General features: G+C 41.7%; 1 protein-coding gene across 1 annotated transcript in view; it reads right to left on the bottom strand.

Annotated features, from left to right (window-relative positions):
• Window positions 1-1,349: 1,349 nt before the first annotated feature.
• PLEKHM3 (pleckstrin homology domain containing, family M, member 3) overlaps window positions 1,350-25,025 on the bottom strand; it is a 225,939-nt gene continuing 202,263 nt past the window's right edge. Inside the window, exon 7 of the mRNA XM_006861934.1 lies at window positions 1,350-1,604. Within this exon, the coding sequence (XP_006861996.1) occupies window positions 1,427-1,604 (178 nt within the window). The 3' untranslated portion in view covers window positions 1,350-1,426. The remainder of the gene's footprint in view (window positions 1,605-25,025) is intronic.

Here is a 25,025-nt window from a genome sequence, read left to right as displayed (position 1 = left end):
CAATATAAACCATTTTTCTGTTCTAGAAAGAGGTAAGGTAGAAGGAACAGGAGCCATTGGGGTTCCATTTTGATCAGTCACTGCTATGCTGGCTCTTACAAGGACACTGTAGGGAGAGACCACTACCCTGCAAATAGCAAAGCAATTACTTACATTTCTTATTAATATTCTATTATTTACCTTTGTTTTACTTTAAGGTGGTAATTATATATAAGTGGGTAGATATATACTTTTAAATAATATTTAATTCATTAATTATTCTCATAAGTTTGATATTTTCTTAATAGCCTACAGTTGGTATTTTGAAATTCCATGTTGTTTGAATTTTTAACATAATTAAAAAGAGCAAATGAGAACAGAAGTGGTTAAGTAGACAAACTAAACATCAAAACGGCAGTATAGTATAAGAACCATGGCAGATAAAACACCAACACTGACTAGAGCAGAACTGCAGGATTTACTGAAAAGAAATCAAGATCCATCTTTTGGAATGGACGCACCACCTACCCTATCTACCAGTATTTGAAAACAATTCTAGGATGCTTCCTCAGGCCAGTACCATTTAAAAAGCCTAAGTATCACCCATGAAACCCTTGGAAAATTGTGAAGAGAGCCATGTCTATAACTTGGCAATACAGTGGCAAGTAGCATTATTAGGTAGATGTTGGGATTCGTACCAGCAAACAGACCAACTACATGCAGTTACTGGTTGCAGAAGTCTCCTCTTAGAAAAAAGAAAACAACAACTTTCTGAGTTTCACTTTAAAGCCAGAACCAGCTGTCCTCATAAATTAGGGTTGCATGCTTTCTGTCAGAAGGAACTCACACTCTTAGCCCCCAAGCCATTCATCTCTTTGCGTGGCCCCCATCTCTGTGGTAGAGAGATGGAGCCAGGGACACCCTGTCCTGGAAGGTTCCAAGAGTCACTCCTGTGTTTGGAAGATTTTCTCATGAAACAGATGGTGGTGGGTGCTTGCCTCAGTTACCTCAGCTTCTGAAGAGGCTAAAAATAAATAACACAAAAATAACCCCAAATCTGTCATTCATCCAGAAACATTTGCTCTTGTGTCATAAATCGGCCCCCAAGAGCCAAAAAAAGATGTTTGAACTCTTAAGCATAGTGTGTAACCATGTTTTGCTTGGGAGCAAGGAACTGAACTGAACTTCACAGCTAAGTGGAAGTCAGAGATTGGTATTGTTTCAAGCTTCAGAGGGCTCTATGGACCTTGAGACAATGATTTATACAGAGTATACGTACAGGACATATAGGTATGAACATGTACATATGTATATAAGTATATATCTATATCTAACTGAAGAGTGGACAGACTCTTCTCCCAGTGGGGTCTTCTAAGTGGCTAGTTAGGAACCACTCAGGGAGGATGAATCATCATTAAGTGAATCTCTGGCTGGGGGTCCTGCCTGGTCAGGTGTTCTGGTAAGACAGCTCAAACATGTTGCAAGCCTCCTCCAGACTCTCGTCCATGTTCAGCCGCCGCCAGAAAGACTTCTGCTTCTTCTGCAGTTCTCGGCGGACACACCTCGGGCAGGGGACAGACTTTTCTTTGCATTCAGAATGGAAAACAGCTCCACAGCTTTCACACCTGTAAAAACCAACCACAGATACAATGAGCAAGATTGAAATGAGCAAGAAAAACACACACTTGAAGTATTGGAGCCACTTCTCTGCAGTGCAGGTGGGCCCACAACATATGATTGTGGACAGCCCTACCGCTGGAAGAGAAGTGACTCAGAGGAATAGGCAGTTTCCTTTTCCAAATTTCTCAGAGTTGATAAACATGTAGCCTCCCCTCTGGTAGCGTAGTAGTTACGAATCAGACTGCTAATCTCATGGTCAGCAGTTCAAAACTACCAGCTGTTCCATGGGAGAAAGATGAGGCTTTCTGGTCCTGTAAAGATTTACAGCCTCAGAAACCCTATGCAGGGTCGCTATGAGTTGGAACCAACTCCACAGCAACTTCTGATTGGAACTAGCCTAGGGGGAGGCGATGGCTCAGGAGAGGAGGGGCGTCAGCAGTCATTTAGCAATGCTATGCTTCTGGTGACACTCGACAGAGCACTGGAGTCCTGTGCACTAGTTCACACCCACTGAGAGGGTGGGTGACAAAAAATGAGGGTGAGTGACGGACTCCTACATCCATAGCAACCCCAGAGCTCAATTTGTTGTTGTCATTGTTGTGTGCTGTAGAGTTGGTTCCAACTCATAGAGCTTCTGTATAGGGTTTCCAAGCAGTGGCTGGTGAGTTTGAACCGAGGACTCCAGAGTTCAATAGACACCTGTGAAAATGTAGCTTTCTACTTTAGCTTACCATGAGCTAGATTAGGGGTAGGGAACATTTGGCCCACGGGCCGCATTTGTTGTACTGCAATTCCGGCCATCACATTAAGGGTGAGTTAACTAAATGTTTGACCAAAGATAGCAGGCTAATTTAAAAATTGATAATTTCATATGACCTGTGAATGATATTATACTATCCAATGGCCCTTAGCAGAAAAAAGTTCCCCAGCCGAACTGGAGTTTGCTGTAGGATAAGCACTCAACCTCAAGGTCATTCGAACCACAAAGTTAGTGGTTCAGACTTACCAGCCACTCCTCAGAAACCCTATACAGGGTTGCTATGAGCTGGAACCGCCTGAACAGCACTCAACAAAGACACCCCTGACTAAATGATGCCCTGCTAGCTTGTTGGCTTTATTGTACAGTTGGGGGAGCGAAAATGGCACATTTTCTTTTTTTAGACTTTTAATTGTGAATTAAGTGAAGGTTTACAACCATGAGCAATAATTTTACATCCAACAAATAACAAACTTTGCTTCATCTCAATATCTGCAATCTCCTCCTTGGAACAATATTAAAATTTTTAAAAACAATATGCTGTACTTTATTACTCTTGTGAGGTAGAAAAGAAAAATGAGCAAATATCTTCCACCTGAGTCTACGTCTATGTCACTACTTGGAGCAAGAAAACATGAGTGTGTAAAGGAGAACTTAAAACAACAACAAGAATAACAAAAACCCCAAGCCGACAAACACAGTGATTTATACAGAGGAGGCCTTCCATGCAGATGACTCGCTTGTTGTTCAGAGCTGTGGAAACCTGCACAGGATTCCGAACAGCTTGTTTTTACAGCAAAGTTTTTCACAATGAGTAACTGACAAGCACAACTAAAATGCTCAAGTGGGTGGCTTGGTGATGTGCATTAAGTTCTCATCCTTTCACACCTGAGTGAGCCCAAAGACTCACTGATTTTGGTCTGCATGATTTTGTTCAACCAGTATTATCTCAGAGGGTCTACCAGGAACTGGGTGCCAGAGGACTAGGAAGGAACCAGTCCTCAGGGCTCAGGACCACACTTCTCTTGCTTTTCCGACAGTATCTTGAGTTTGAGAGCCAGCATAGAATGATTTTAGGGCTCTGCCACTGACTTGCCCTCAACATCATTCCAAATTCCAAAGACTTAGCTTAAGGAAGAAATTCACATCCTGGATAGAAGGCAGCGACTTTGAAGGAGAGACAGTCTACAGCAGCTGGCAGACTGTAAGAGAGGAGTTTCACTGCACCTAGCTCAGCTCCTTTGGTCAAGAGGAGTGCAGTAGCTGGGACAGCAGACCGGGAGTTAGATGTCAACTAACCTTTTGGCTGTAATGATCTTGAGTAAGTTCATCTCTCTGAATCTGTTTCCTCATCTGCAAAATGGGGACAACATTAACACCCACCTCATGGGGTGTTTGAGGTTCAAAGGGAGATAACAGATGAAGTATTTAGCTCAGTTCCAGACACATGGTAAGCACTTCACACTAAAGCAAAACCTGCTCCTCAGGTTCTGACCCTTAGGCCAACTGCTTCCTTTCTGGGGGTCTTCAAGTCAGATTGCCTTCACCTATGCCACCTTGGTGACTTAAGGACATTTCAATCAAGTCCCTCACTTCATAGATGAAGCAACTGAGACTTCAAGAGGGCAAGTGATTGTCTCACAGGGACACAATTGAGGAGGGAGCTGATGAGAACCCAGGAATTCTAGTAGCCCCAACACAGATCTTCAGCACCATGCTGCTTGTTCACAGTGGGAATGGTGTGTTATCATGGGCTTCTGAGTTGGAATGTTGTTGTTAAGTGCTGTTGAGTTGGTTCTGACCCATAGTAACCCTGTATGGGGCTCTCAAGGTGCAGCTAGTGAGCTTGAACCACCAAAATCCAGTTCAAATGGACCTTGCAGTCCAGCACATTAACCCAGGACTCCCCAAGTTGGAATACCTGTGTTCAAATCCCACCTCTCTCTTTGACAAGTTATTCATTCTTAGTGCTTTGGTCTCCTCTATTGCAGAATGCTGTGAATCATGGCCTAACACCACCCCACCCACCCCCACCCCCGCCCTTTGATTCCACCTCTCACCAGTGACTTACTACTGCTCCCTCAAGACTGGGCAGTCAGCATAGTGGGCTCCTCTCTAGATCGCCCACTCCCCAACTTCTCCCTCCTCCCAGGTAATATGAAGGTCAGACCTAGGTCTCCTGTGCCTCTCTTTCGTTGGTCAGCCCCTCCCCGGTGGCAGTGGCTTTGTCCCCACTGGGTCACACCTCTGTAACCTCCTATCACTAACCTGACACTAATGGTAGCTTTATCAAATAAATTTCCTCCTTCCTGCCTTTGCCCTGGGGATTAGTCAGTGATTTATATTTCTAGGGATGTTGCCATAGGGCAGAGATTGATAAGCAGAAAAACGCTGGGTTCCTTCAGTACCACTCCCTTATCTCTCCTGATACCAGGACCCCAGTGAGTGAAGCGAATGAGTCTTATCGGATATTTCTGGTGCAACAAACACCCATGGGGTGATGGAGGGCTCAAGTACACCTGCTCTTTCTAGTCAAAGGTCAGCAACTGAAAAAAGTATGAGATAAAAAAATTAATGATTTAAAAGTAGAATCAAGTCCTATTTTCTAGCAATTTGTACTCTAGCAGGCAGCATCTTTTGAACTGTACAGGGGATGGACCGATCCAACAATAACCTCCCCCCAAATTGGAGTATCTGCTGTTAATTCCACCCCTCCCCCCATTTTCTCTTTAAAGGGAAGGAAAAGGAAGGAGAAAGAGAAACTGTTCTCTTACACAGAATTTATGGAGCTCTGTGATAACAATGTAATGTGCAGGAAAAGGAAAGTATTTCTATTGAAAAAGATGCAATAAGGTGTGCTCAGCTTCAAGAATAGGACTGCTTAAAATTGAAACAGGCAACAAAAGAGAAAAGTCATTTTAGAATTACTGAGTGATAAACCAGACATAACAAACTATGGATAACATTGTGAAGAGTGGGTATTCTAGAACACTTAACTGTGCTCAGGAGGAAGCTGTACAGAGACCAACAGGCAATCGTTTGAACAGAACAAGGGACAGTGAATGGTTTAAAATCAGGAAAGGTGTGTGTTAGGGTTGTATTCTGTTACTATATTTATTCAATCTGTATGCTGAGCAAATAATATGAGAAACTAGATTATATGAAGAAGAACGTGTCATCAGGATTAGAGGAAGAGTCACTAGCAACCTGTGATATGCAGATGACACAACCTTGCTTGCTGGAAGGGAAGAGAACTTGGAAAATTACTGATGAAGATCAACTACAACCTTCAGTATGGATTGCACCTCAATGGAAATAAAGAAAAAATCCTCACAACTGGGTCAGTAAATAACATCATGATAAATGGAGAAAAGATTGAAGTTGTCAAAATACTTCATTTTGCTTGGATCCACAATCAATGCTCATGGAAGCTGCAGTCAAGAAATCCAGTGACATATTACATTAGGCAAATCTGTTGCACAAGACCTCTTTAAAGTGTTCAAGAGCAAAGATATCAGTTTGAGGACTAAGTTGTCCCAGACCCAAGTCATGGTATTTTCAATAGCATCATATGCATGTGAAAGTTGGATAATGAATAAGGAAGACCACAGAAGAATCAATGTGCTAGAATTATGATGTTGGAGAATATTGGAAGTACCAGGGCTTCCAGGAGAACAAACAAATCTGTCTTGGAAGAGGTACAGCCAGAATGCTCCTTGGAAGTGAGAAAGGTGAGACTTTGTGTTTCACATTTTGTTATCAGGAGGGACCAGTCCCTGGAGACGGGCATCATGCTTAGTGAGTGGACTGTCAGTGAAAAAGAGGAAGGCACTCAACAAGATGGATTGTCACAGTGGCATCAACAATGAACTCAAATGTAACAGTTGTGAGGATGGCATAGGACCGGGCAGTGTTTCATTCCATTGTGCATAGTGCTGTTAATGAGTCAAAACTGTCTCGACAGTACCTAACAACAACAAAAACAACAAATCAAACCTAGCATCTTTGTTTCTGAGTCATCCAGTCCCGACACTAAGGTGTGACATAACTCTTTGTGTGTTACTGGACACTGGAAGGCAGACACTTCGTTTGTACTCTTTGCAGTGTCCTACACAATGCAACTGTAGGGAGACATATTTATTTGTTAGTGGCCAAAGCCATCAATGGGCTTTTCCATTTGTTCCTGAAAATCTTCACTTGGTCTAGGGTCTCGGTCTCAGCCTCAGCACCACTGACATTTTCTGCTGGTTTAGTCTTTGTTGTGGGGGATTGTCCTGTGCATTGTAGGATGGATGCTAGCAATATCCTGGTCCTCAATCTAGTAGGGACTCAAATTCTGCTTGTGTGGAAGCTCTAGGCCCCAAAGTACTAATTATTATGTATGCCCTCAGTACGGAGTCTCTTCTAGACCATCATGATGAGCAACACAAAACTCACTCTGTACCATGAGATGACACATCTTATAAACAGTCTTTGACCTAAAAATTAACTTAGTGACACATGACAAATGAGGGAGAAGTCTGTAACCTGGAAATTCAATAGTCAACTGCCCAGAGATTGGGCAGACATGATGTTCTTCTTACAGCTATGGAGACCAAGAAAACGAACGTGCTACCATGTAACAGAAATAAATAGGGCAGAGGGAAAAGGATTGTTTCTCAAATATGGCAAAGAAGCAAGAATTCCTGGCTGCAGACAGTTTCCTGTTCTGGAATGCTGATGATGTGAGACCAATTAGAGACAGACTCGATGACTTTGTCTGCACCATCGCGACTCTAGCTTTGCACAAGGAGGTCACAGGAAGCTGCTAAAGGCCCCTGTCCCAAGTTGAATTCACTGGAATGCTTCTGCTCTGTTCGTGTTGGCTTCTTCTCCTGCTGTGTTTTTATTTTTGGCCCAGTCAGTGGCCTCAGATATTTCACTTGGATTGAAATTCAGGCTTCAGTTGGTTGGATCTTTGACAAGCGAAAGGACAGACTTGTAGAGTAGGGCAGAGCTTTTTGGCTGTTTTCCACTCTGCAGAGCCCGCAGTGAACAGGGCGGGGTGCAGAAATAAGTGCACGTTATCAGGTATGTGAGTGTGGTTTGGTGTATGGCTACTATGTAAGGCACCCCATATGGCCACTAGCTATTATTGGTTTTTCCAAGAAACCAAGATGATGATTTAAATCTTTTAGCTAAGGGAGCTAGTTACTAGGGCCTAGTTATTTTAGGGTTTTGAGTTAGTGTTTTCTACTGTGTAAGTAAATGCATAGAAGAAGACAGTTTACAATTTGCTTAAATAGCCAATGGACCAGTCTCATGACAGTGTTTGCCTGCATGAATGTATATGTGCTATATGTGTATTTACAGCTATGTTTTTTGTTCAGGAGAGCAGTACCTTTCTTAGACATTTTAAAGTGAAATGAATCAGATATGGTTTAGACAAATGATAAGATTTAACAGATCTATTTTGGCCCCGGGGGAAGGGGGGAAGTCCTGTTGTGGTGCTGTGGGATAAGCACTGGACTGCCAACTGCAAGGTTGGCATTTTAAACCCTATACAGGGTCACTATAAGTTGGACTGACTCAATGGCATTTAACAGCCACATTTTGCTGCGGGCTGGTGGTGAGTGTGGGGAAGTTTGGTGTTAGAAGAGCCTCCGGGTGGTCCACACACTCAGAGGCATCCTGAGAATGACCTGACAATCCACTCCCCAGAAAGCAGCAACTGAAACCGGATGGAACAAAGTCCAGTCTACTCTGACACACATGGGGTTGAAATTTAGTTGATGGTAATGGTTTTGCTTTTGTTCTTTTAAGTTTAAGATTTCTTACTGAAATTTTACTGTAAAATTTCAATAAGAAACTAACTCTTATTGGTGCTGATGTCTGAGGAGAACCTACGTTTCACGGCCTCTACCTGGAGTGCTTATTGTGCTAGGCTTACCCAAATCTAGACTCTGCACAGGCCCCTCTACTGTGCCCAGTAGTGGCTAGACTCCAGAAGCAGGCGGGCTGGGAAGAGGTCTAGAAATGCTGACTTTCAGAACTGTGGATCCTTTTACAGCAAAAAAAATGTATTATAGTTGTATCATATTTCGCATTGCTCACTGTGAAGTTTTTTTCTTTTTTGTCTGGGGTAGCAGGGTGAGCTACATGTGGTTTGATTGGAATTATATGAGACTGGAAGAGACCTAGCTCCTCTGGCTAAATGTCCATCAGATTTAGGTGTGCATGTAAAGCTATCCCAATAGTTTTGAAAGGTAAATGCATATTTAGTAACATTAAAATTACAAAATCCTACAACATTTAAATTAGACAACAAATATACAGCCCTCTCCCCGTATTTTATACGCTGTTACTGTTGTTAAGTGCTGTCTAGTCAGTTCCGACTCAGTGACTCTGTACAACAGGATGAACCGTCTTCACCAAGTATGAGCCCACCACGTTGCAGCTACTCTGTCAGTTCATCTTTGAGGGTCTTTTTTTTTCACTGACCATCTTTTTTTTTTAATAACTTTTTATTATGAATTGAGTGAATTTGTAGTTTGCAGAGCAGAACATCAGTTTTATATTCAACAAATTCATATGCTTCCTTTCACCTTGACTGCATTCCCTTCAACCCTTCACTGTAACATCACTTCTCCCACTTCCTCCGTGTGTTTGTTTCCATTCTGCCTTCTTCCCCCCTCCTTCTGAATTTTGTCCTTAGGTAAATGCTGTCCTTTTGATCTTGAATGACTGACCATTCTATAATGTGCGTACCTTGCTAGTGGTTCTGTCTTCACTGTACACCTATCTCGGAATCGACTTGATGGCACTTCACAACAACAAAATATACCTATCTAGTTGTTGTTATTAAGTGCCGTTGTGTCAGTTTTGACTCATAGCAACCCTGTATAGCGTCTGTTGTTGTTTAGTGCTGTTGAGTTGGTTCTGACGGGTAGGAACCCTGTATATGGTTCCTGAGGAGCAGCTAATAAGCTTGAACCACTGAATTTATGGTTCAAAACAACTTTGTAGTCCAGCACATTAACTCACAGTGAGGCTTGTAAATCTTTGTGGGAGCAGAAAGCCTCATCTTTCTCCAACCGAGCAAATAGTGGGCTCGAATCACTGACCTTGTGGTTCCCATTCTGGTGCTTATTCTATGGAATTTGGCTGAAACTTGAGCCACTTGGGAGACCACCTATTTTTAAACATGTTGTTATTGTTGTTAAGTGCTGTCGAGTCACTTTTAACTCATAGGACCCTATGAGTATAGGATTTCCAAAAAGGAACCAGTAGCTTTGAACTACCAACCTTTTGGTTAGCAGTCCAGTGCTCATCCTACAGCGCCACACTAGGCATTTAAAATTTTTACAACAGTTCTCTGGTAGGTATTTTCACTGTCTTTAAAAAAATATATATGACTGAATGGATGGATAAATAATATATAACATAATGAACACATGCTGACCCAGAGCCATTAGGGAGTGATCAACTGTAGACTTGATTCCAGTTTTCTAACCTAGACCTCTTCCCATTGTTAACAGCTACATTGTCGTTTAAGTTCTTCACATCTCCAAATACCTGCTAAGACCCAAATCTGGAGAGAACAATTGGCACACTCTGCAATGATTATTTTATTTACCCTTTAATCCCCAGAGTTAATTACGGGAGGTTTTCTCAGATTGCAATCCACAAAGCACTTGTCTTTCACAGGTCTTGCACTTTTAGTTTGTAAACCAAGCTCAGCTAATACCTTTCACAAAAGCTTTACTTAAAATTTTGGCTCTGAAATAGAATGTAAACAAGGTTAATTAATTCATTTGTTAATCTTGCAACCCTACCGAGGACATTAACTACACTTTCCTTTAGTGCAAGTGCTTCATTTAGTGCTCCTTGCTAATTTGTTGTTGGGGACAAACCTTCTGATTAATTCTCTATGTATGTGTATAAAATAATAAGACATTTAATCTGGATGAGACAGTTCTGTTTTGCTTTGCTTTTCCCCCACCTTGGGTATAAGGAAAACTGAGCTCTCTGATACTTCAAAGTTTTTAAGGTTCACCTAGCAGTTAACATAATTTTCAAGAAACAAATATCCATCTTTCCTTTATAAAGTTTGTTTAATATTAGAAAAAGAAATTGTATAAGGGTTCTAATTTTATTTTTTTATAACTTCTAAAAAAAGGTAGAATATATTATAATTGCAGCATAGTAAATTATGAATCAAGTTAACGGTGTTTCTTATTTTTTAAATCTCCAAAGTAGCAAAAATGCCCCCAGACCCAAGAGATGTTACAGCTAAGACAATGGTAGTGAATGGAGAGTATTAAGCCAATGTATATTTAACCATCTTGCCTTACATACATAATATGGGTACTTCACTGATTCACCAGTCCACTTTAAGACAAATAATAATTTGTAAGGATAAACTATAGCTAAGACTCTGAATGTAATTCACTTCTATTTAACAGTTTACATTTCAATTCCATAAAGTACTAAGATATGTAATAGAGCCAGAATAAAAGGTCATTTCAAGCACAGGTACATTAGAAAACACAAAAACCAACAAAACAAAACAAAAACATCCAGAAGATAAGCCTCACCTGGCCCTATGAGCAGCAGTAATTACTTTAGTTGCTTGTTGATGTTAAGTTCTATTGAGTCGATTCTGACTCATAGTAACCCTGTACAGGGTTTCTAAGCAGTGGCAGGTGAGTTTGAACCACTGACCTTGTGGTCCAAACTGACCTTGCAGTCCAGTGCATTATCCTACAGAGCTGAACCAGGAGTAAGTTATTTATGTAGAAATTTAAAAGGAAGAAGACATTCAAATAAAAGAGCCCAAATGTTCTGTGTTTGCAAATATTTATACTAGTTTTCATTAGTTTAGATTGTTCCTTTGTTTATCTTCTCTTACCAATACAGCTGCCTTAACAAGATGGTACTGCAACAAGAACAAGGAAGCTCTTCACCGGGAAGCCATCAAGGCAAGCAATCAAGTTCCTTCAGGACAAACCCCCCTCCAAGACTGAAACTCAAAGGGGACACACGAGCAGGCATGTAAGCTTGCTGGTGACCATGTTGGGCTACTGGTAAGTGGAAGAGGGGGAAAGGCAGCAATGAAGCAATGGGCTGAGTTCAACGTTCCATAGACTCTCCTTGACCTGAAGAGGCGAGAGAGAAGAGGAAGAGCTGGTTGGTCTAAAGTGTGGTGAGACCTGGGGACATAGCCACAGAGAGCTAGAGCTGAGAGGGAAGCATCCAGCTGATAGAAAGGGAGGGGAGATGCACAAGAACACCACACCCAAACTTGCAGATAGTACCCATTTGACCTAGTCTCAATGGCTTGATAAACAGAACTCGACCAGGGGAAGAAAAAAACCCAATTTTTGATAAAGGAAACAAGTGTAAATTGCTACAATTTGATGAACTTGACCTATACTCATGGATGTAGTAGCTCAAAATACCAACTGAGAGGGAAGGACACTTCACATCAAGTATCAATCCTATCCTCTCTGTATATAGGGTTGATAGGGACGGGCAACTTACAGACGTTGTTGTTGTTGTTAAGTACCAATTCATAATTACCCTGTAAAGGGCTTCCGAGGCTATAAATCTCTACGGGAGCAGAATGCCTCATCTTTCTCCTGCGGAATCGCTGGTAGTTTTGAACTGCTGATCTTGAAGTTGGCAGCCTGACTCGTAACCACTACACTACCAGAGCTACCTAACATGGGTACCTAAAATGGGCGCAATAAAGGCACAAAGTGACTGGCTTACAACTTTTTAAGAGGGAGTTAGCTTAAGAGTGTACAGAAGAAGGTAGAGTCCCCATTGAATGGTTTTCATGTTGTCTAGACAAATCTGGTGAAAAGAGATGGGAAGAATATTCTGATGATTCAATAGTGAGTAACTGTTATCATGACTAATTGCGACTGTCAAAACTATAAAGGTAGAAGTTTTGTAACAAAAATGGGGGAGTAGTTAATCTTACAGTACAGAAAGAGGCCCTGAGGACCATCACGGGAGAAGAGCACAAGTGGAATGCGGGACCTTATCCAGAGAAGCAGCAACACCAGAGATGGAGGCAGATATGAGGACACAGAGAGAGAGGGAGCAGCTGAGGACTCTAGACTCATGGAAAAAGAGGGACTGAGTGCTGGTGGCCAGGAGGCAGGCTTGCAGAATGGTTGTTTATATATTCCTGAGTGCTTTTGTGTACACCCCCCACCCTTGGTAAAGTAGAAGAAGAGCAAAAAAAAAAAAAAAAAAAACACCCACAGGGAATGGAAGCAAATACTGTTGAATGATGATGCATGGAGGAAATTGCAATGAAGCGATGATGTAAAGCCGATGTTCTCCCATGTAAACTATTGGTTCACAATTTAAAAAAAAGATGGTATTGCACAATTTTCTAATAGTTGATTTGTTCTAGGTCAGTAGTTCTCAAAGTTTAGTCATTATGAGTTGGAATCAATTTGATGGCACTTAACAACAAGCATGCATTAGGGTTTTAAGTCTGTTGCATATTAACATCAAATGAAGGAACAAGACTTGAATAACCATGCATGTTTTTGCAATCCATTTCATTAAGTAGGGAGTGTGATGGCCTGTAGAATAAATAAGTAGTGAACTGTGAACCACAAGGTCAACTGTTCAAGCCCACCAGCCACTCTGCCAGTGAAAGATGAGGCTTTCTGCTCCTGCAAAGGTTCACAGCCTTGGAAATGCTATACAGATTGCTAAGAGTCAGAACTTAACAATTCATTAAGTAAGAATGTTATTTGGAACTTTTGTTTTTACTCTGAATATTAATAACAGTTAGATGTTACTGATAATCATGGTAATGAAAACAGTTACACTTGCATATTGAAGCAATATACAAACATAAAAGCTACCCAGAAGTTACTTAAAAAAATATTTCTTTCAACATCATATGTGCTCATAAGACAGGACTAGGGTAGAAGGCTAGATGTTAGTATTTTGACAAAGGAATCTCTCAAAGCGAGCAATACAAGTTTCTCACTGGGGAAGCCAATGTATGACTCTAGCAATGTGCTGTGCTATCTTGCATTGTCTTGAGGAGATGGCCTGAACAAGCTATGAGAAAGACTGAGGCAAAAAACTTGGGGGTGGGAATGTGGAAGGGTGAGGTGGGAGAAGTAGGGCAGAAAGCTGAGGGAACAGGTTTAGCACTACTTTAAAAAAAATTTTTTTTTTAGTCTTTACTTCGTCTCTCATACTTCGGACATATTGTCAGGACGGACCACCCACTGGAGAAGTGTATCATGTTTGGTAAGGTGGAGGGTCAGAGAAAAAGAGGAAGACCCCCTAATGAGATGGATTGGCCAAGTGGCAGCATCGATGGACTCAAGCGTGGCAACAGTAGTGAGGCTGGCCCAGGATCAGGTAGTGTTTCATTCTGCTGTGCATAGGGTCACTATGAGTCGGTGCTGACTCGATGGCATCTTTGTTGTTGTTGTTAAGTGCTGTGTAGTTGGTTCTGACTCATAGCAACCTTTTATAGGGCTTCCAAGGAGCAGCTGGTGGGTCTGAACTGCCAACCTGGTAGTTGGAGTCAGAGGGTGTGAGCTATGCAGTTGTGAGCCTTCATCAGGTGAATTGGGTGTTATCTGCACTAACCCTGATACTTGGATTCAGGTGCATCTTGCTCCAAATCTGCAGAGCTGGCCCTGGCAAGTCCTAGACTAACCCTCACTAGGACGAGCAGCACAGAATACCAGGCAGAGCAGATCCAGGGCAGAGCTCCAAAACTCGGAGCCACAGAGCTAGGACTATTTTTAAAGTTTGAAGCCTTATAGCTACTGGAACTTGAAGCTGAAGTAAGAAATCACGACGTACTTTTGAATCTGCCAGGCTCGGAGGCCCAGAGCCGACATCTTGGGCGAGACCAAATGGCCAGAACTACTTTTTATATTAGGTAAGCATTCTGACTCCTTGACTTGGTCTCTGTCTTTCACAGTGTTCTTTCAGTACTCGTTCATGGAACCCCGAAGAAGGTAAGAGTTATCTTTCTGGTTTGCTGCTTTGACATGCATGTCATCTCAGTGCCTAAACACGGGATCTGGCATCTTTCTTAGGCACTGCATGAAAACCATGTGTTCCCCTCAGGCTACGTCAAGACTTACTCTTCTCTCTCTCTTAACCAGTTCTTCCCTACTGCAAAGGGAAATTTGTCTATCTCTTTTCTCTCTTGAATGGGAAGGTTTCCTTGACAATTGTTGTTGTAAGCTGTTTCCCCTTGTTACATCTCTCCACTATCCAGGATCTCTTTCCAGAAACTGTTCTTATAGATGTGGACAAAGTGTTAACAGCCCTCTTTAAGAAAGACTTTAAGCTACTTCAACCTCCCAACTCTCAAGGCCAAGCGACATCCTTCAGTTTAAGTTCCAGTTCCAGTTAGTAGCTTCCAGTGTTTCCAATGCAAATTCTTTGAACCAGCAACTGGTTCACTGGTTGCAAGATAGTTTATTATGTTTTATAAAAGACAGTCACCATATTTCTGTTTTGTACATGAATAAATAGTTTTTTAATGCTATTGTTTCTTCTTATATATATATATATATCATCAAAGAGTCCTGGTGTGGTGCAGTAGGATAAGCATTGGACTGCTAACTGGGGGCTCAAATCCATCAGCAGCTCCTTGGAAACCCCATACAGGATCACTGTGAGTCGGAACCAACTTGACAGCTCTTATAACAACGACATATATCATTAAAAGACTATGGAATTCTTCTCCCACAACTAAGTAAGCAAGACTAGTTAAGAGTAGGTGATAAGATTCTTTATTTTTGGGTGGTCTTTTACTCTCCTAAAATAGTTTGTGAGCCCCCCCAAATTTCAGAGGTAATGCTCTGATGACAGGCAGGAAGGGCACTGCATTAGGATTCAGCACTCTGACTCTCTCCCTAGCTGTGATGTGGTGTTGAATGGGAGACTGGCTTCTATGGGAATAGGTTTGTGTGCTGCAGAGGTGGCGGTGATGGGCAGGGGACAACTGAGAGCCCCTCTAGAGCTACACAGGTTCTACACACTGGAATAAGTCTGTTCAAGTGGCAACTTTTGTGTAGAATGTGAGTCTTCACTGAGTGTACCTTTGTCTCTATTTTAAATGCATGGAAAACCTTGGGAACAAAATAGATGATTATTACTGGTTTGGTTAGAGATAGGATATGCAGCTATTTCCTGAGACAGTACTGAGTAGTTTAATATCCATTCTGAAGGGGACTGAGTAAAGACAGAATAATGTGTTGTTAAGTGCCGTCGAGTCGGTTCCAACCCATAGCGACCCTGTACAGGGTTTCCGAGGGTGTAAATCTTTACGGGAGTAGAAAGCCTCATCTTTCTCCCATGGAGCGGCTGGTAGTTTCAAACCGCTGACCTTAAGGTTCGCAGCCCGATTCGTAACCACTACGCTACCAGAGCTCCTTAGAATAATGTGTAGTAGATGCTAAAATGAAAACAAAATGCTTTTTAAAAGACAACTTTACCGAGATATTACTACTTGCAGTCCTTTCATTAGGTTTATGGCAGAAGTCTCAAAAATATCATAAACATATTCTGACAAAATCAAGAGGCTATAGTACCTTTTGTAATTCTAAAGCATAAAGCAGTTCATTTCAGTACATACTGCTCAGTCTGAAAAGCCAACATTTTTTGTATGGAAAGGTAAATACTCCTCTTCCCTATTGTGTATTCAGGTTACTTATTTACAGTCCTGTGGGGAAGAAAAAGGCACACACTAAAAATGAACTAAGAGATGTTCTGAAAATTATGTTAATAATAATAGAATAAAAAAATTAAAATGAAGCCACTGAACATCCATTCATTCATTCATTCATTCATGAAGTAAACACTGAACATTCATTAGGTACTGTACAAGATGTGGGACATAGGGCTGGGAGCAAAATATTAAAAAGTCCATTTACTCACAGAGCTGATATTATTTCAAAATGGTAGACTGAATGTCAATTTGATTTGTATCTAAATTCCTGAACTCCAATAAATTGTATCACAATTGGTCAATTTCACTGAAAACATCCTGGCACACACTATCAACAGGTAGAGACAAAATGCTGAGCCTGGGCCTTCTAGATCAGTAAGAGCTTACAGCAGTGCCATGTGGCTGGCAGGCAGGCCCAGAGAGGGTGCAACTTGTTAAAAGCCACACGTCAAGTTAGGAATGACATCTAGACTTCCTTATTCCCACACTAGTGATCTTTCTAGCAGCTAGGTGCCTCTTCTTATTAAATGATCTCAGTGATTTCAGAACTAATTAATTTTTTTCCTGTAAAATACCCAGCAGCTATAAAGTTGAATAGTTTAAAGGTGACAATCCGTGCTTCTGATATAATGAATGATACAAAAGCTGGATATAAAACTATATATTCAATATAATCCTAATATAATTAAAACACGGATGTATACATATATGTAGAAAAAAGAATACATTATATTAGTTTTTTTCTCTATATGTTTGTATACTTTTCAGATTTTCTTTGATGAACATGAGTTTATTTTATATTGCTGTTGTTGTTGTTGTTATGTGCCTTGGAGTCAGTTGCGATTCATAGCAACCCTGTACAGGGTTTCTGAGGCTGTAAATCTTTATGGGAGCAGAAAGCCTCATCTTTCTCCTGCGGAACAGCCGGTAGTTTCGAACTTCTGAACTTGCGGCTTGCAGCCTGATTCGTAACCACTACGCTGGTAAAAATATGAGTTAAACCATGATGAACCTTTCCCCCTCTGAACAAATCAGCAATAAGGTGGTCTGAACTATGTAAAGTGACAGATGATTAACACAATGTTAACTACACAGCTAACGACAAGCTTGGTGAGAACTGAGTCTAGGTGGGGGTGGCAGTCGTGAATTTGAGTAACTAAATGGACTTCCAAAACAACAGCAGCCTCAGCAGTTTGGACTATGTTTGGAAATGCCCTCTCTTTATCAAGTGACTTGATGGCGTAAAGGGTCAGGTCAGCCCTGAGGGTGTCACAGAAGTCTTGTCTGCGGTAGCAGACATCCTGAAACATTTTGACATGTGAACCTACGAGCCACCAGGCCAAGGTGAAATGTTACTTACCAAGTTATTCTTTGACCAAGATTTAAAAGCCAAAAATACTAGCATTAAGTATATTTAAGAGTTGGTAGTCACATGTCCTAAAGGAGCTCTGGTAGTGTAGTGGTTATGAATCGGGCTGCGAACCTTAAGACCAGCAGTTTGAAACTACCAGCCGCTCTGCGGGAGAAAGATGAGGCGTTCTGCTCCCGTAAAGATTTACAGCCTCAGAAACCCTGTACAGGGTCGCTATGGGTCAGAACCGACTCGAAGGCACTTAACAACAACAACAACAAGTCACATGGCCTAAGAAAAGTTGAATTCCATCAACCGAGGTCACCACCCAGCTCTTGCTGCTCACAAAATAGTAAGCTGTCTGGGTTTCAGTTTTTTCACCCCAAAATGATTAGGATTCTAAAACAGGCTGGAGTCTTAACCCCACCATCATAGCCACTGAGAAAGTTCCTCAGTCTACTTTTCTTGATACCAGAGAGAAAGAAAGAACAATAATGCAGAAAAGGTACCTATGAAGAGAGGAGTCCAAATGTCTTCTAGCTGTTTCTAGGATCCCATACCTCATTACAATACTCACTGAGTGGCTGCTTCCCAAGAAAAGCCACAGAAAGGAAATATCATTAAAAAAAGAGTATATACATTAGGGAAAGCTGTTCCCTCCCTTAAGCCTGACCTAGCCAAGGCTGTTGTTCTCCATTGTTGAACAGGATGTAACAAGACTGCCAAGCACAGCCCACAAACCTGCTAATTAGGTGCACTGCCAGTGTTTGTTTTGGAACCATTTACCAACAAAGGAATGTGTCAGGCTGATTAGTGAGAAAAGGGTAGGTAATGTGTGTGTATTCCAGGCCAGATGAGGGCATAATCCAGGTATTCACGCCATTTGTGCACGGCCTGACAAATAGGAGGCCACGGTGGGCGGCGGAGAACCAGCTTCTGAGCAGGGCTCGCTCCTCCCCTGCAGTTTTGTTTCTCCCTCTCTCCCTGCACCCCCCAAAAGAAAAAGAAAGCCCTGTCCAAAACATGGAACTCTCCTTCTAAAAATCAAAAACTCTAACTGGCTCCGCAGAAAACACAGACGAGCCTTTGTAAGGTGGCTGGGGTGTGAGGACTTTCTAAGTAAGGGACAACTTTAGGCAAAGCTGTTTCCATATTCGGTCTCCACCCTTTTCCCATGAATGATCCCTGTTAAAATAGGCAAATCAATGGGAAGTACAATAAGAGAAAACACAGTGCTTACTGGGCTGTTGAAGTTGTGTTGAGAAAAAATTATGCATTTCCTAGGGAAAGCGATAACTGTGCATTTTATAAGGCAGGTTCTTTTTCTCTTTTTAAAGAAGTCTTCATAAGGTTTGACATTTGAGGCTCCTTGTGTATATGAAGCTTACAGAAAGACAGAAAGTGCCAAGGTAAAGAACAAAGTCCATGCCCCAACAAGTTTAGGTCCTCAGGGGCTGGGTGGTATGAATTGTAATGAAATGCAAAATGACAAAGACCAATTCAAAAGGTCAAGTGTGTTCTTCAGTAAAAGCTGGACTTTTCTGGAGTTTGGCCAGATGGATGAAAGCAATGGGACTTGGACAGTGTTTTCTGGGAGGCCTTCTTTTTCTGTAAGTTAACCTGACAAAATAGATTTAAAAGATAAAAACAAAGATCAACTCTGTTAGACACTCACTTGCGTGGGCTTTCCCATGAGGTGAAAATGTTTGTCCTCAACAGATCAGGGAAACGTGTTTTAAATGTGTGCAGACTTAAATGTGTCAGAGTCCATTCACTCAACTGGTAAGAGTCTGGCATTCATAAGGTCAAGGTCCACAGTGTAATTGTTATTCCTTGGAGGGAAGGAAGGAGTAGTCAAGTAGCTTTACACAAAGAAAAAGTGACAAGCATTGCACAAACAGCACCCCGGAACCCCACCACTTTGTTAAACAAGCAGCTCTTTTAGAAGAGGAACCACTGAGGAGTTGTAGACAGGAATAACAGCTCCTCCGATGCTTTCCCCAGGGCATGCGAATGATGCTGATGGGAACAGGCTCTTGTTCCCACCACAGAAATACCTGAAGTGGTAGGTCAGTTTCTTTATCCTTAATATGAAGCTATAGTTATTACTTCAGACTTACTATGCATAAGCACTTTAAATTCTTTTAATGAATGACTTCATTTAAAAAACTTTGTCAATGTCCTGATGAATGCACAGATTCTTGGGAGAGCCCAGCAAACACTAAATATTTATGGAATGCCTACAGTATGGAAGACAGTGTAGTTGTTGTTGCTGTTAAGTACCGTCCAGTCTTTTCCTACCCATAGCAACCCTATGTGCAACAGAATGAAACAGCGCCATGGAAGACACTAGGCTCAGCGCTTAGTATAATCATCTTCTCTCTTTTTGGAATCATCACCACGATTTATATTTATTTCCAAAACTTCCTCATCACCCCAAACTGAGACTCAGAACCCATTAAGTACTAACGTCCACTGGCACTGTGGGTTATTGCACTGGACTGCAAGGTTGGTTTGAACTGCAAGGTCAGCGGTTCAAGCTCACAAGCAGCTCTTTTGTGACCTATGTGGGGTCACTGTGAGTTGGAACTGACTGGATGGCACATAATAACAACAAGCCTTCCCCTAGCCCCTACTAATGTATTGATTGTCTCCGTGCATTTGCCCATTCTAGATATTTCATTTCAGTGGGATCAAACAATATTTGACCTTTTGTGTTTGGCTTATTTCATTATGGTTTCAAGGTTCCTCTATCTTATATGTAGCATGTATCTGAATGTCCTAGCTGCTATGGTAGAATAACATTCCACTGAAAGTATAATCTTACAGTATGCTCATATCTAAATCCAGTTGAAAATGATATAGGGGTCAGTAAATCTTCAACAACAATGTTTTCCATTTTGGAAAAGCTGTGGGGATGATTTATATCTCACACACACAAAAAATCAACAAAGCCAAATGGATTGGGACAAAAGGATTTGTGCTCTCTGGTTTATTCTGTAAGTCTTCTAAGGTTAAAGTGCATGTTGTTGTTGTTAAGTGCCGTTGAATCAGTTCTGACTCATAGCGAAGCGACCCTGTAGAGGGTTTCCAATGAGCAGCTGGTGGGTTTGAACTGCCAACCTTTCAGTTCAAACCAACCCTGCGGTCCAGTGCATTATCTTGCAGCGCCACACCAGGACTCCAAATGCATGCTGAGTGTTTTTAAAATGAAGTATTTAAATACTTGTGATTCTGAAGCATTTCATGATTCAGGAATGGCATCTTCACAGAAATGCTGAAATCAGGATGACCGCCTTAGCAGCACTGTTTTTGTTGTTAAGTGCCGTCAAGTTGGTTCTGACCCATAGCAACCCTATATAGGGTTTCCAGGGAGCAGCTGGTGAGCTTGAACCGCTGACCTTGCAGTTCAAATGGCTTTGCAGTCTGGCACATTAACTGCTAGGAAGATGTATTTAGGAATGAGAGAAGATAAGTAATATGAGAGATGTCTGCAAGAAAGCTGGATAACTTAGGTTTAGGTTCATTTCATGGTTTAGGTGACTTCTTTTTGTTTTTATGAACAAAGGGACACCGACTTGTTTAAATCAGGAAAGGTGTGCACCAGGGTTGTGTCCTTTTACAATATTGATTCAATCTGTATGCTGAGCAAATTATCCAAAATGCTGAATTATATGAAGAAAAACATGGCATCAGGATTAGAATATGTGATATGCAAATGATACAACCTTGTTTGCTGGAAGTGAGAAAGATTTAAAATACTTACTTATGGAGCTCAAAGACTACAGCCTTCATATGGATTGTACCTCAATGTAAAGGAAACTAAAATCCTTACAGCTGGGCCAATAAATAACATCATGATAAATGAAGAGATGATTAAAATTATCAAACACTTCATTTTGCTTGGATCCACAATCAATGCTCATGGAAGCAGCAGTCAAGAGATCAAATGACATATTACACCAGACAAATATGATACAAAAGAGCTCTTTAAAATGTTAACAAATGACATGGAAAGATGGAGCAGTTTGGGACGCTAGACTCAGGGAGGGAGAGCTGATGGCCCAGGGGCAGGCTTGCAGGGTATACCCTTTGGTTGTCTGATGATGCATGGAGGGGACTGTACTCATTGCAGTGAAACGAAATACGACAGGATGAATGTAAAGCTAATATTCTGCCATGTAAATGATCACATAATTCACAATAAAAACTTAAAAAAAAAAAAAAAGTTCAACAAGAAAAGATATCACGTTGAGGACTAAGGTGCACCTGACCCAAGCCATGGCAATTTCAATCTCCTCATATGCTCTGGTAGCGTAGTGGTTACGAATCGGGCTGCGAACCTTAAGGTCAGCAGTTCGAAACTACCAGCTGCTCCGCGGGAGAAAGATGAGGCTTTCTACTCCCGTAAAGATTTACACCCTCGAAAACCCTGTACAGGGTCGCTATGGGTTGGAACTGACTCGATGGCACATAACAACAACATAACATATGCATGTGAAAGTTGAATAATGAAGGAAGACCATAAAAGAATCAGTGCAATTTACTTCTGGTCTTGGTGAAGAAAATTGCGAGTACCATGGACTGCCAGATGAACAAACACACCTGTGTTGGAAGAAGTACAGCCAGAAGTGAGGATGGTGAGACTTTTGCCTCCTGTACTTTGGATAGGCTGTCAGGAGCGGGGAGTTTCTGGAGAAGGACAAGATCGAATAGTAGAGGACCAGTGAAAAAGGAGTCCCCAATAAAATGGACTACACAGTGACAGCAACAACGGACTGAAACATAATGACAGTTGTGAGGATAGCAGCAGACCTGGGCAGTTGTTTTGTTCTGTTGTGCCTACAGTCACTATGAGTCCAAACTGACTCAATGGCACGTAACAGTAACATTTTTTATATTCATATCATATACTTTATATTCATATTTCCCTCAAGTTTTACAGAAGAATCAACCTAGTTCTTAAAAGTTAGAGCCCTATTTCTTTTTCAGCGACAGAGGGCCTGCATGATGGTTATGGCCTGCATGATGGTTATGGCTGTGTGTTAACGTGGCGGGACCATGAGTCTCGGTGGTTTGGGCAGTTATGTAATAATGTCATTACTGTCCATTATGCAATCAACTCCAAGATATAATATGATGTGATCAGCTAATAAGTTGTAAGATCTGTATCCTTGAGAATGTGGTCTGTATCCAGTATATATAGACAGTCCAGCAAGACTACTTGGTTTTTGTTCTCTCTGGATCCTGAATTGGTTCATTATCATCTGACCTTTGGTTCTTAGGACTCACACTAATGGCTGCAGTCTTACCTGCTGATTTTGGGTTCATCAGTCCCACACCGGAGTCCTGGTGTGGCGCTGTGGGTTAATGTGTTAGACTGAAAAGCCGTTTGAACTGCAATGTCAACAGTTCAAGCTCACTAGCCGCTCCTTGGAAACCCTATACAGGGCCGCTATGGGTCAGAACTGACATGATGGCACTTAACAAGTCCTGCACTACATGAGTTAGGAAAAGCCTCTAGTCTGACACTTCTTAGTTTTGCATCTCTAGAGAATCCAGCCTAAAACTGCATTCTTTGTCATTTCTATCTCTTTAGGAAGTGGAATCTTTTCATTGTTCCAGCAGAATGTTTATTTTTTCAAAAACTGTGCCTTAGTTCTAGTAATCTGGGGTGTTAAATGCTGGATTAGGTTTTAAGTAAAGCAGTTCTACAATTCAGGTTCTTCCCATTGTATTTAAAACCTTGCAATTTGGGTTTTAGTGTTTTCCAATTTAGATTAGGGAAAGGTACAAATTGAATGTGTGATTGAGAGAGGTAACATCTCAAGGTAAAACTGCAGGCATAATCTCCTGAAGGGAGGGGAGGCTGGTGTAGCACCAAGGTGGGGTTTGCATACTTAGGCCTGATTATGTGGGCTCCTCAGAATCCTTCCTTCCAGTGAGAGACCTGAGATGATTTCTACCCAATGCACTTTGAGTGCAGCTGTTCCCCAGCATCAATGAAGCCTTGCCTGTTGCTATGATGCTGACTAAATTTCTGCAGTGCTCCAGATTAAAACAGACTAGGAAGAAAGGCTTGGTATTCTAATTCTGAAAACCAGCCAATGACAGTCCTATGGATTACAGTGGGAGGTGCAGGAGAGGGCAGTGCTGTGTTCTGTTGGGCGAGGATGTGAGGGTAGCTCAGGATTGGGCAGTGTTTCGTTCTGTTGTGCATAGGGTCGCTATGAGTCAGAACTGACTCAACGACATCTAACAACAACAAATTTGTATGTGGAAAACTGTACTCATAGCTGGGGTTGCTATGAGTTGGGGCCAACTCACATACCATTTCTGTCAAGTCAATTTCAACTTCACAGTGACTTTATAGGACGGAGTAGAGGTGCCCCCTCGGGTTTCCAAAGCTGTAATCTTTATGGAAACAGACGGCTATATCTCTCTTGTGAAGTGGCTTTTAAACCACTGACCCTTCAGTTAGCAGTGGAGTGCTTAACCACTGTACCACCAGGGCTCCTACGGCGCAAACAACCTGATGGCTAACAATATCCAGCAGTTCCCATAGGTGCACCATCACAAACCTAACCTGCGAGCCAAGTTCCTGAGGTGCAAGCCCTGCTGTGGTCTCCTTGCCTCTTCGGTTCACAGCAGCCTATGGCCAGTTTACAAAGGAAAGCGTGTCTGTCATCCAGCTCCATCTAACTACAGCTCATTGTTCCACATGTAGCAACTTCCAGGTTAGCAGACTAAGGAACTGTTCAAAATACCATTTGGGGGAACGAGCTTTCTTTAATGATGGAGGTACAAAATTTTTTTAGAGGGTGTATTGCAAAAAGGTGTGAAGATGACACAGATAGGAGAATCTGAGATTAGTGAAAACATTAATTTTGGAGTCAGAAATATTTGGGTTCAAATTTTGAATAGCCACAAGCTCTGGAGAGTTACCATCTCTGAGCCTTTGTTTTCTCACGGTGCACACAGAGGTAACAGTATTCTCTCAGAGAACTGGTGCAAAACTGAAAGGGTGAGATAGGTCAGTTACTGGCACTGGTACAGCATACGTCAGTGCCACCCCTCTACAATCACATCGCCGTCTCTAGTGTCTGCCAGAGGTGGTGCCTGACATATCAATATGACACCGACATTTTAAATGACAGGTTCATGGAGCGCCTCCCTTCATAATAATTCACTGAACAAGAAAAAGAAAAGTCTGAAAAAGTTGATCCATGTTTGAAGTGTGGTCATAATCAAACAAGCATGTCAAAACTGAGTATATTCTAGTATCAAAGGACATGACTCAGTGTTTAAGAGTTCAGTGTATTGTTGTTGTTATATTGGTTCCGACTGTTAGTGATCCTGTACAGAGTTTCTGAGGAGTTTTCCTTTTAATACATTTGTATTAGTGTTTCTTTCCCTGTTTCCCATTTGGTTGTTGGTGTTAGTTGCCAGTAAATCAATTCTGACTCACAGCAACCCCAACTCCATGGGGCTTCCAAGGCTGTGACCTCTCAGAAGCCAATTATCAGCCCTGTCCTCTGAGGTGTTTCTGGGTGGGTTCAAACTCCCAACCTTTTGGCTAATAGTTGAGCTCGTCATCATCA

The sequence above is a fragment of the Chrysochloris asiatica genome, unplaced genomic scaffold (assembly GCF_000296735.1).
Source record: "Chrysochloris asiatica unplaced genomic scaffold, ChrAsi1.0 scaffold00045, whole genome shotgun sequence".
Taxonomy (NCBI): domain Eukaryota; kingdom Metazoa; phylum Chordata; class Mammalia; order Afrosoricida; family Chrysochloridae; genus Chrysochloris; species Chrysochloris asiatica.
Note: the sequence above shows the minus strand (reverse complement) of the source record. Positions and strands in the feature narration are given on the sequence as shown.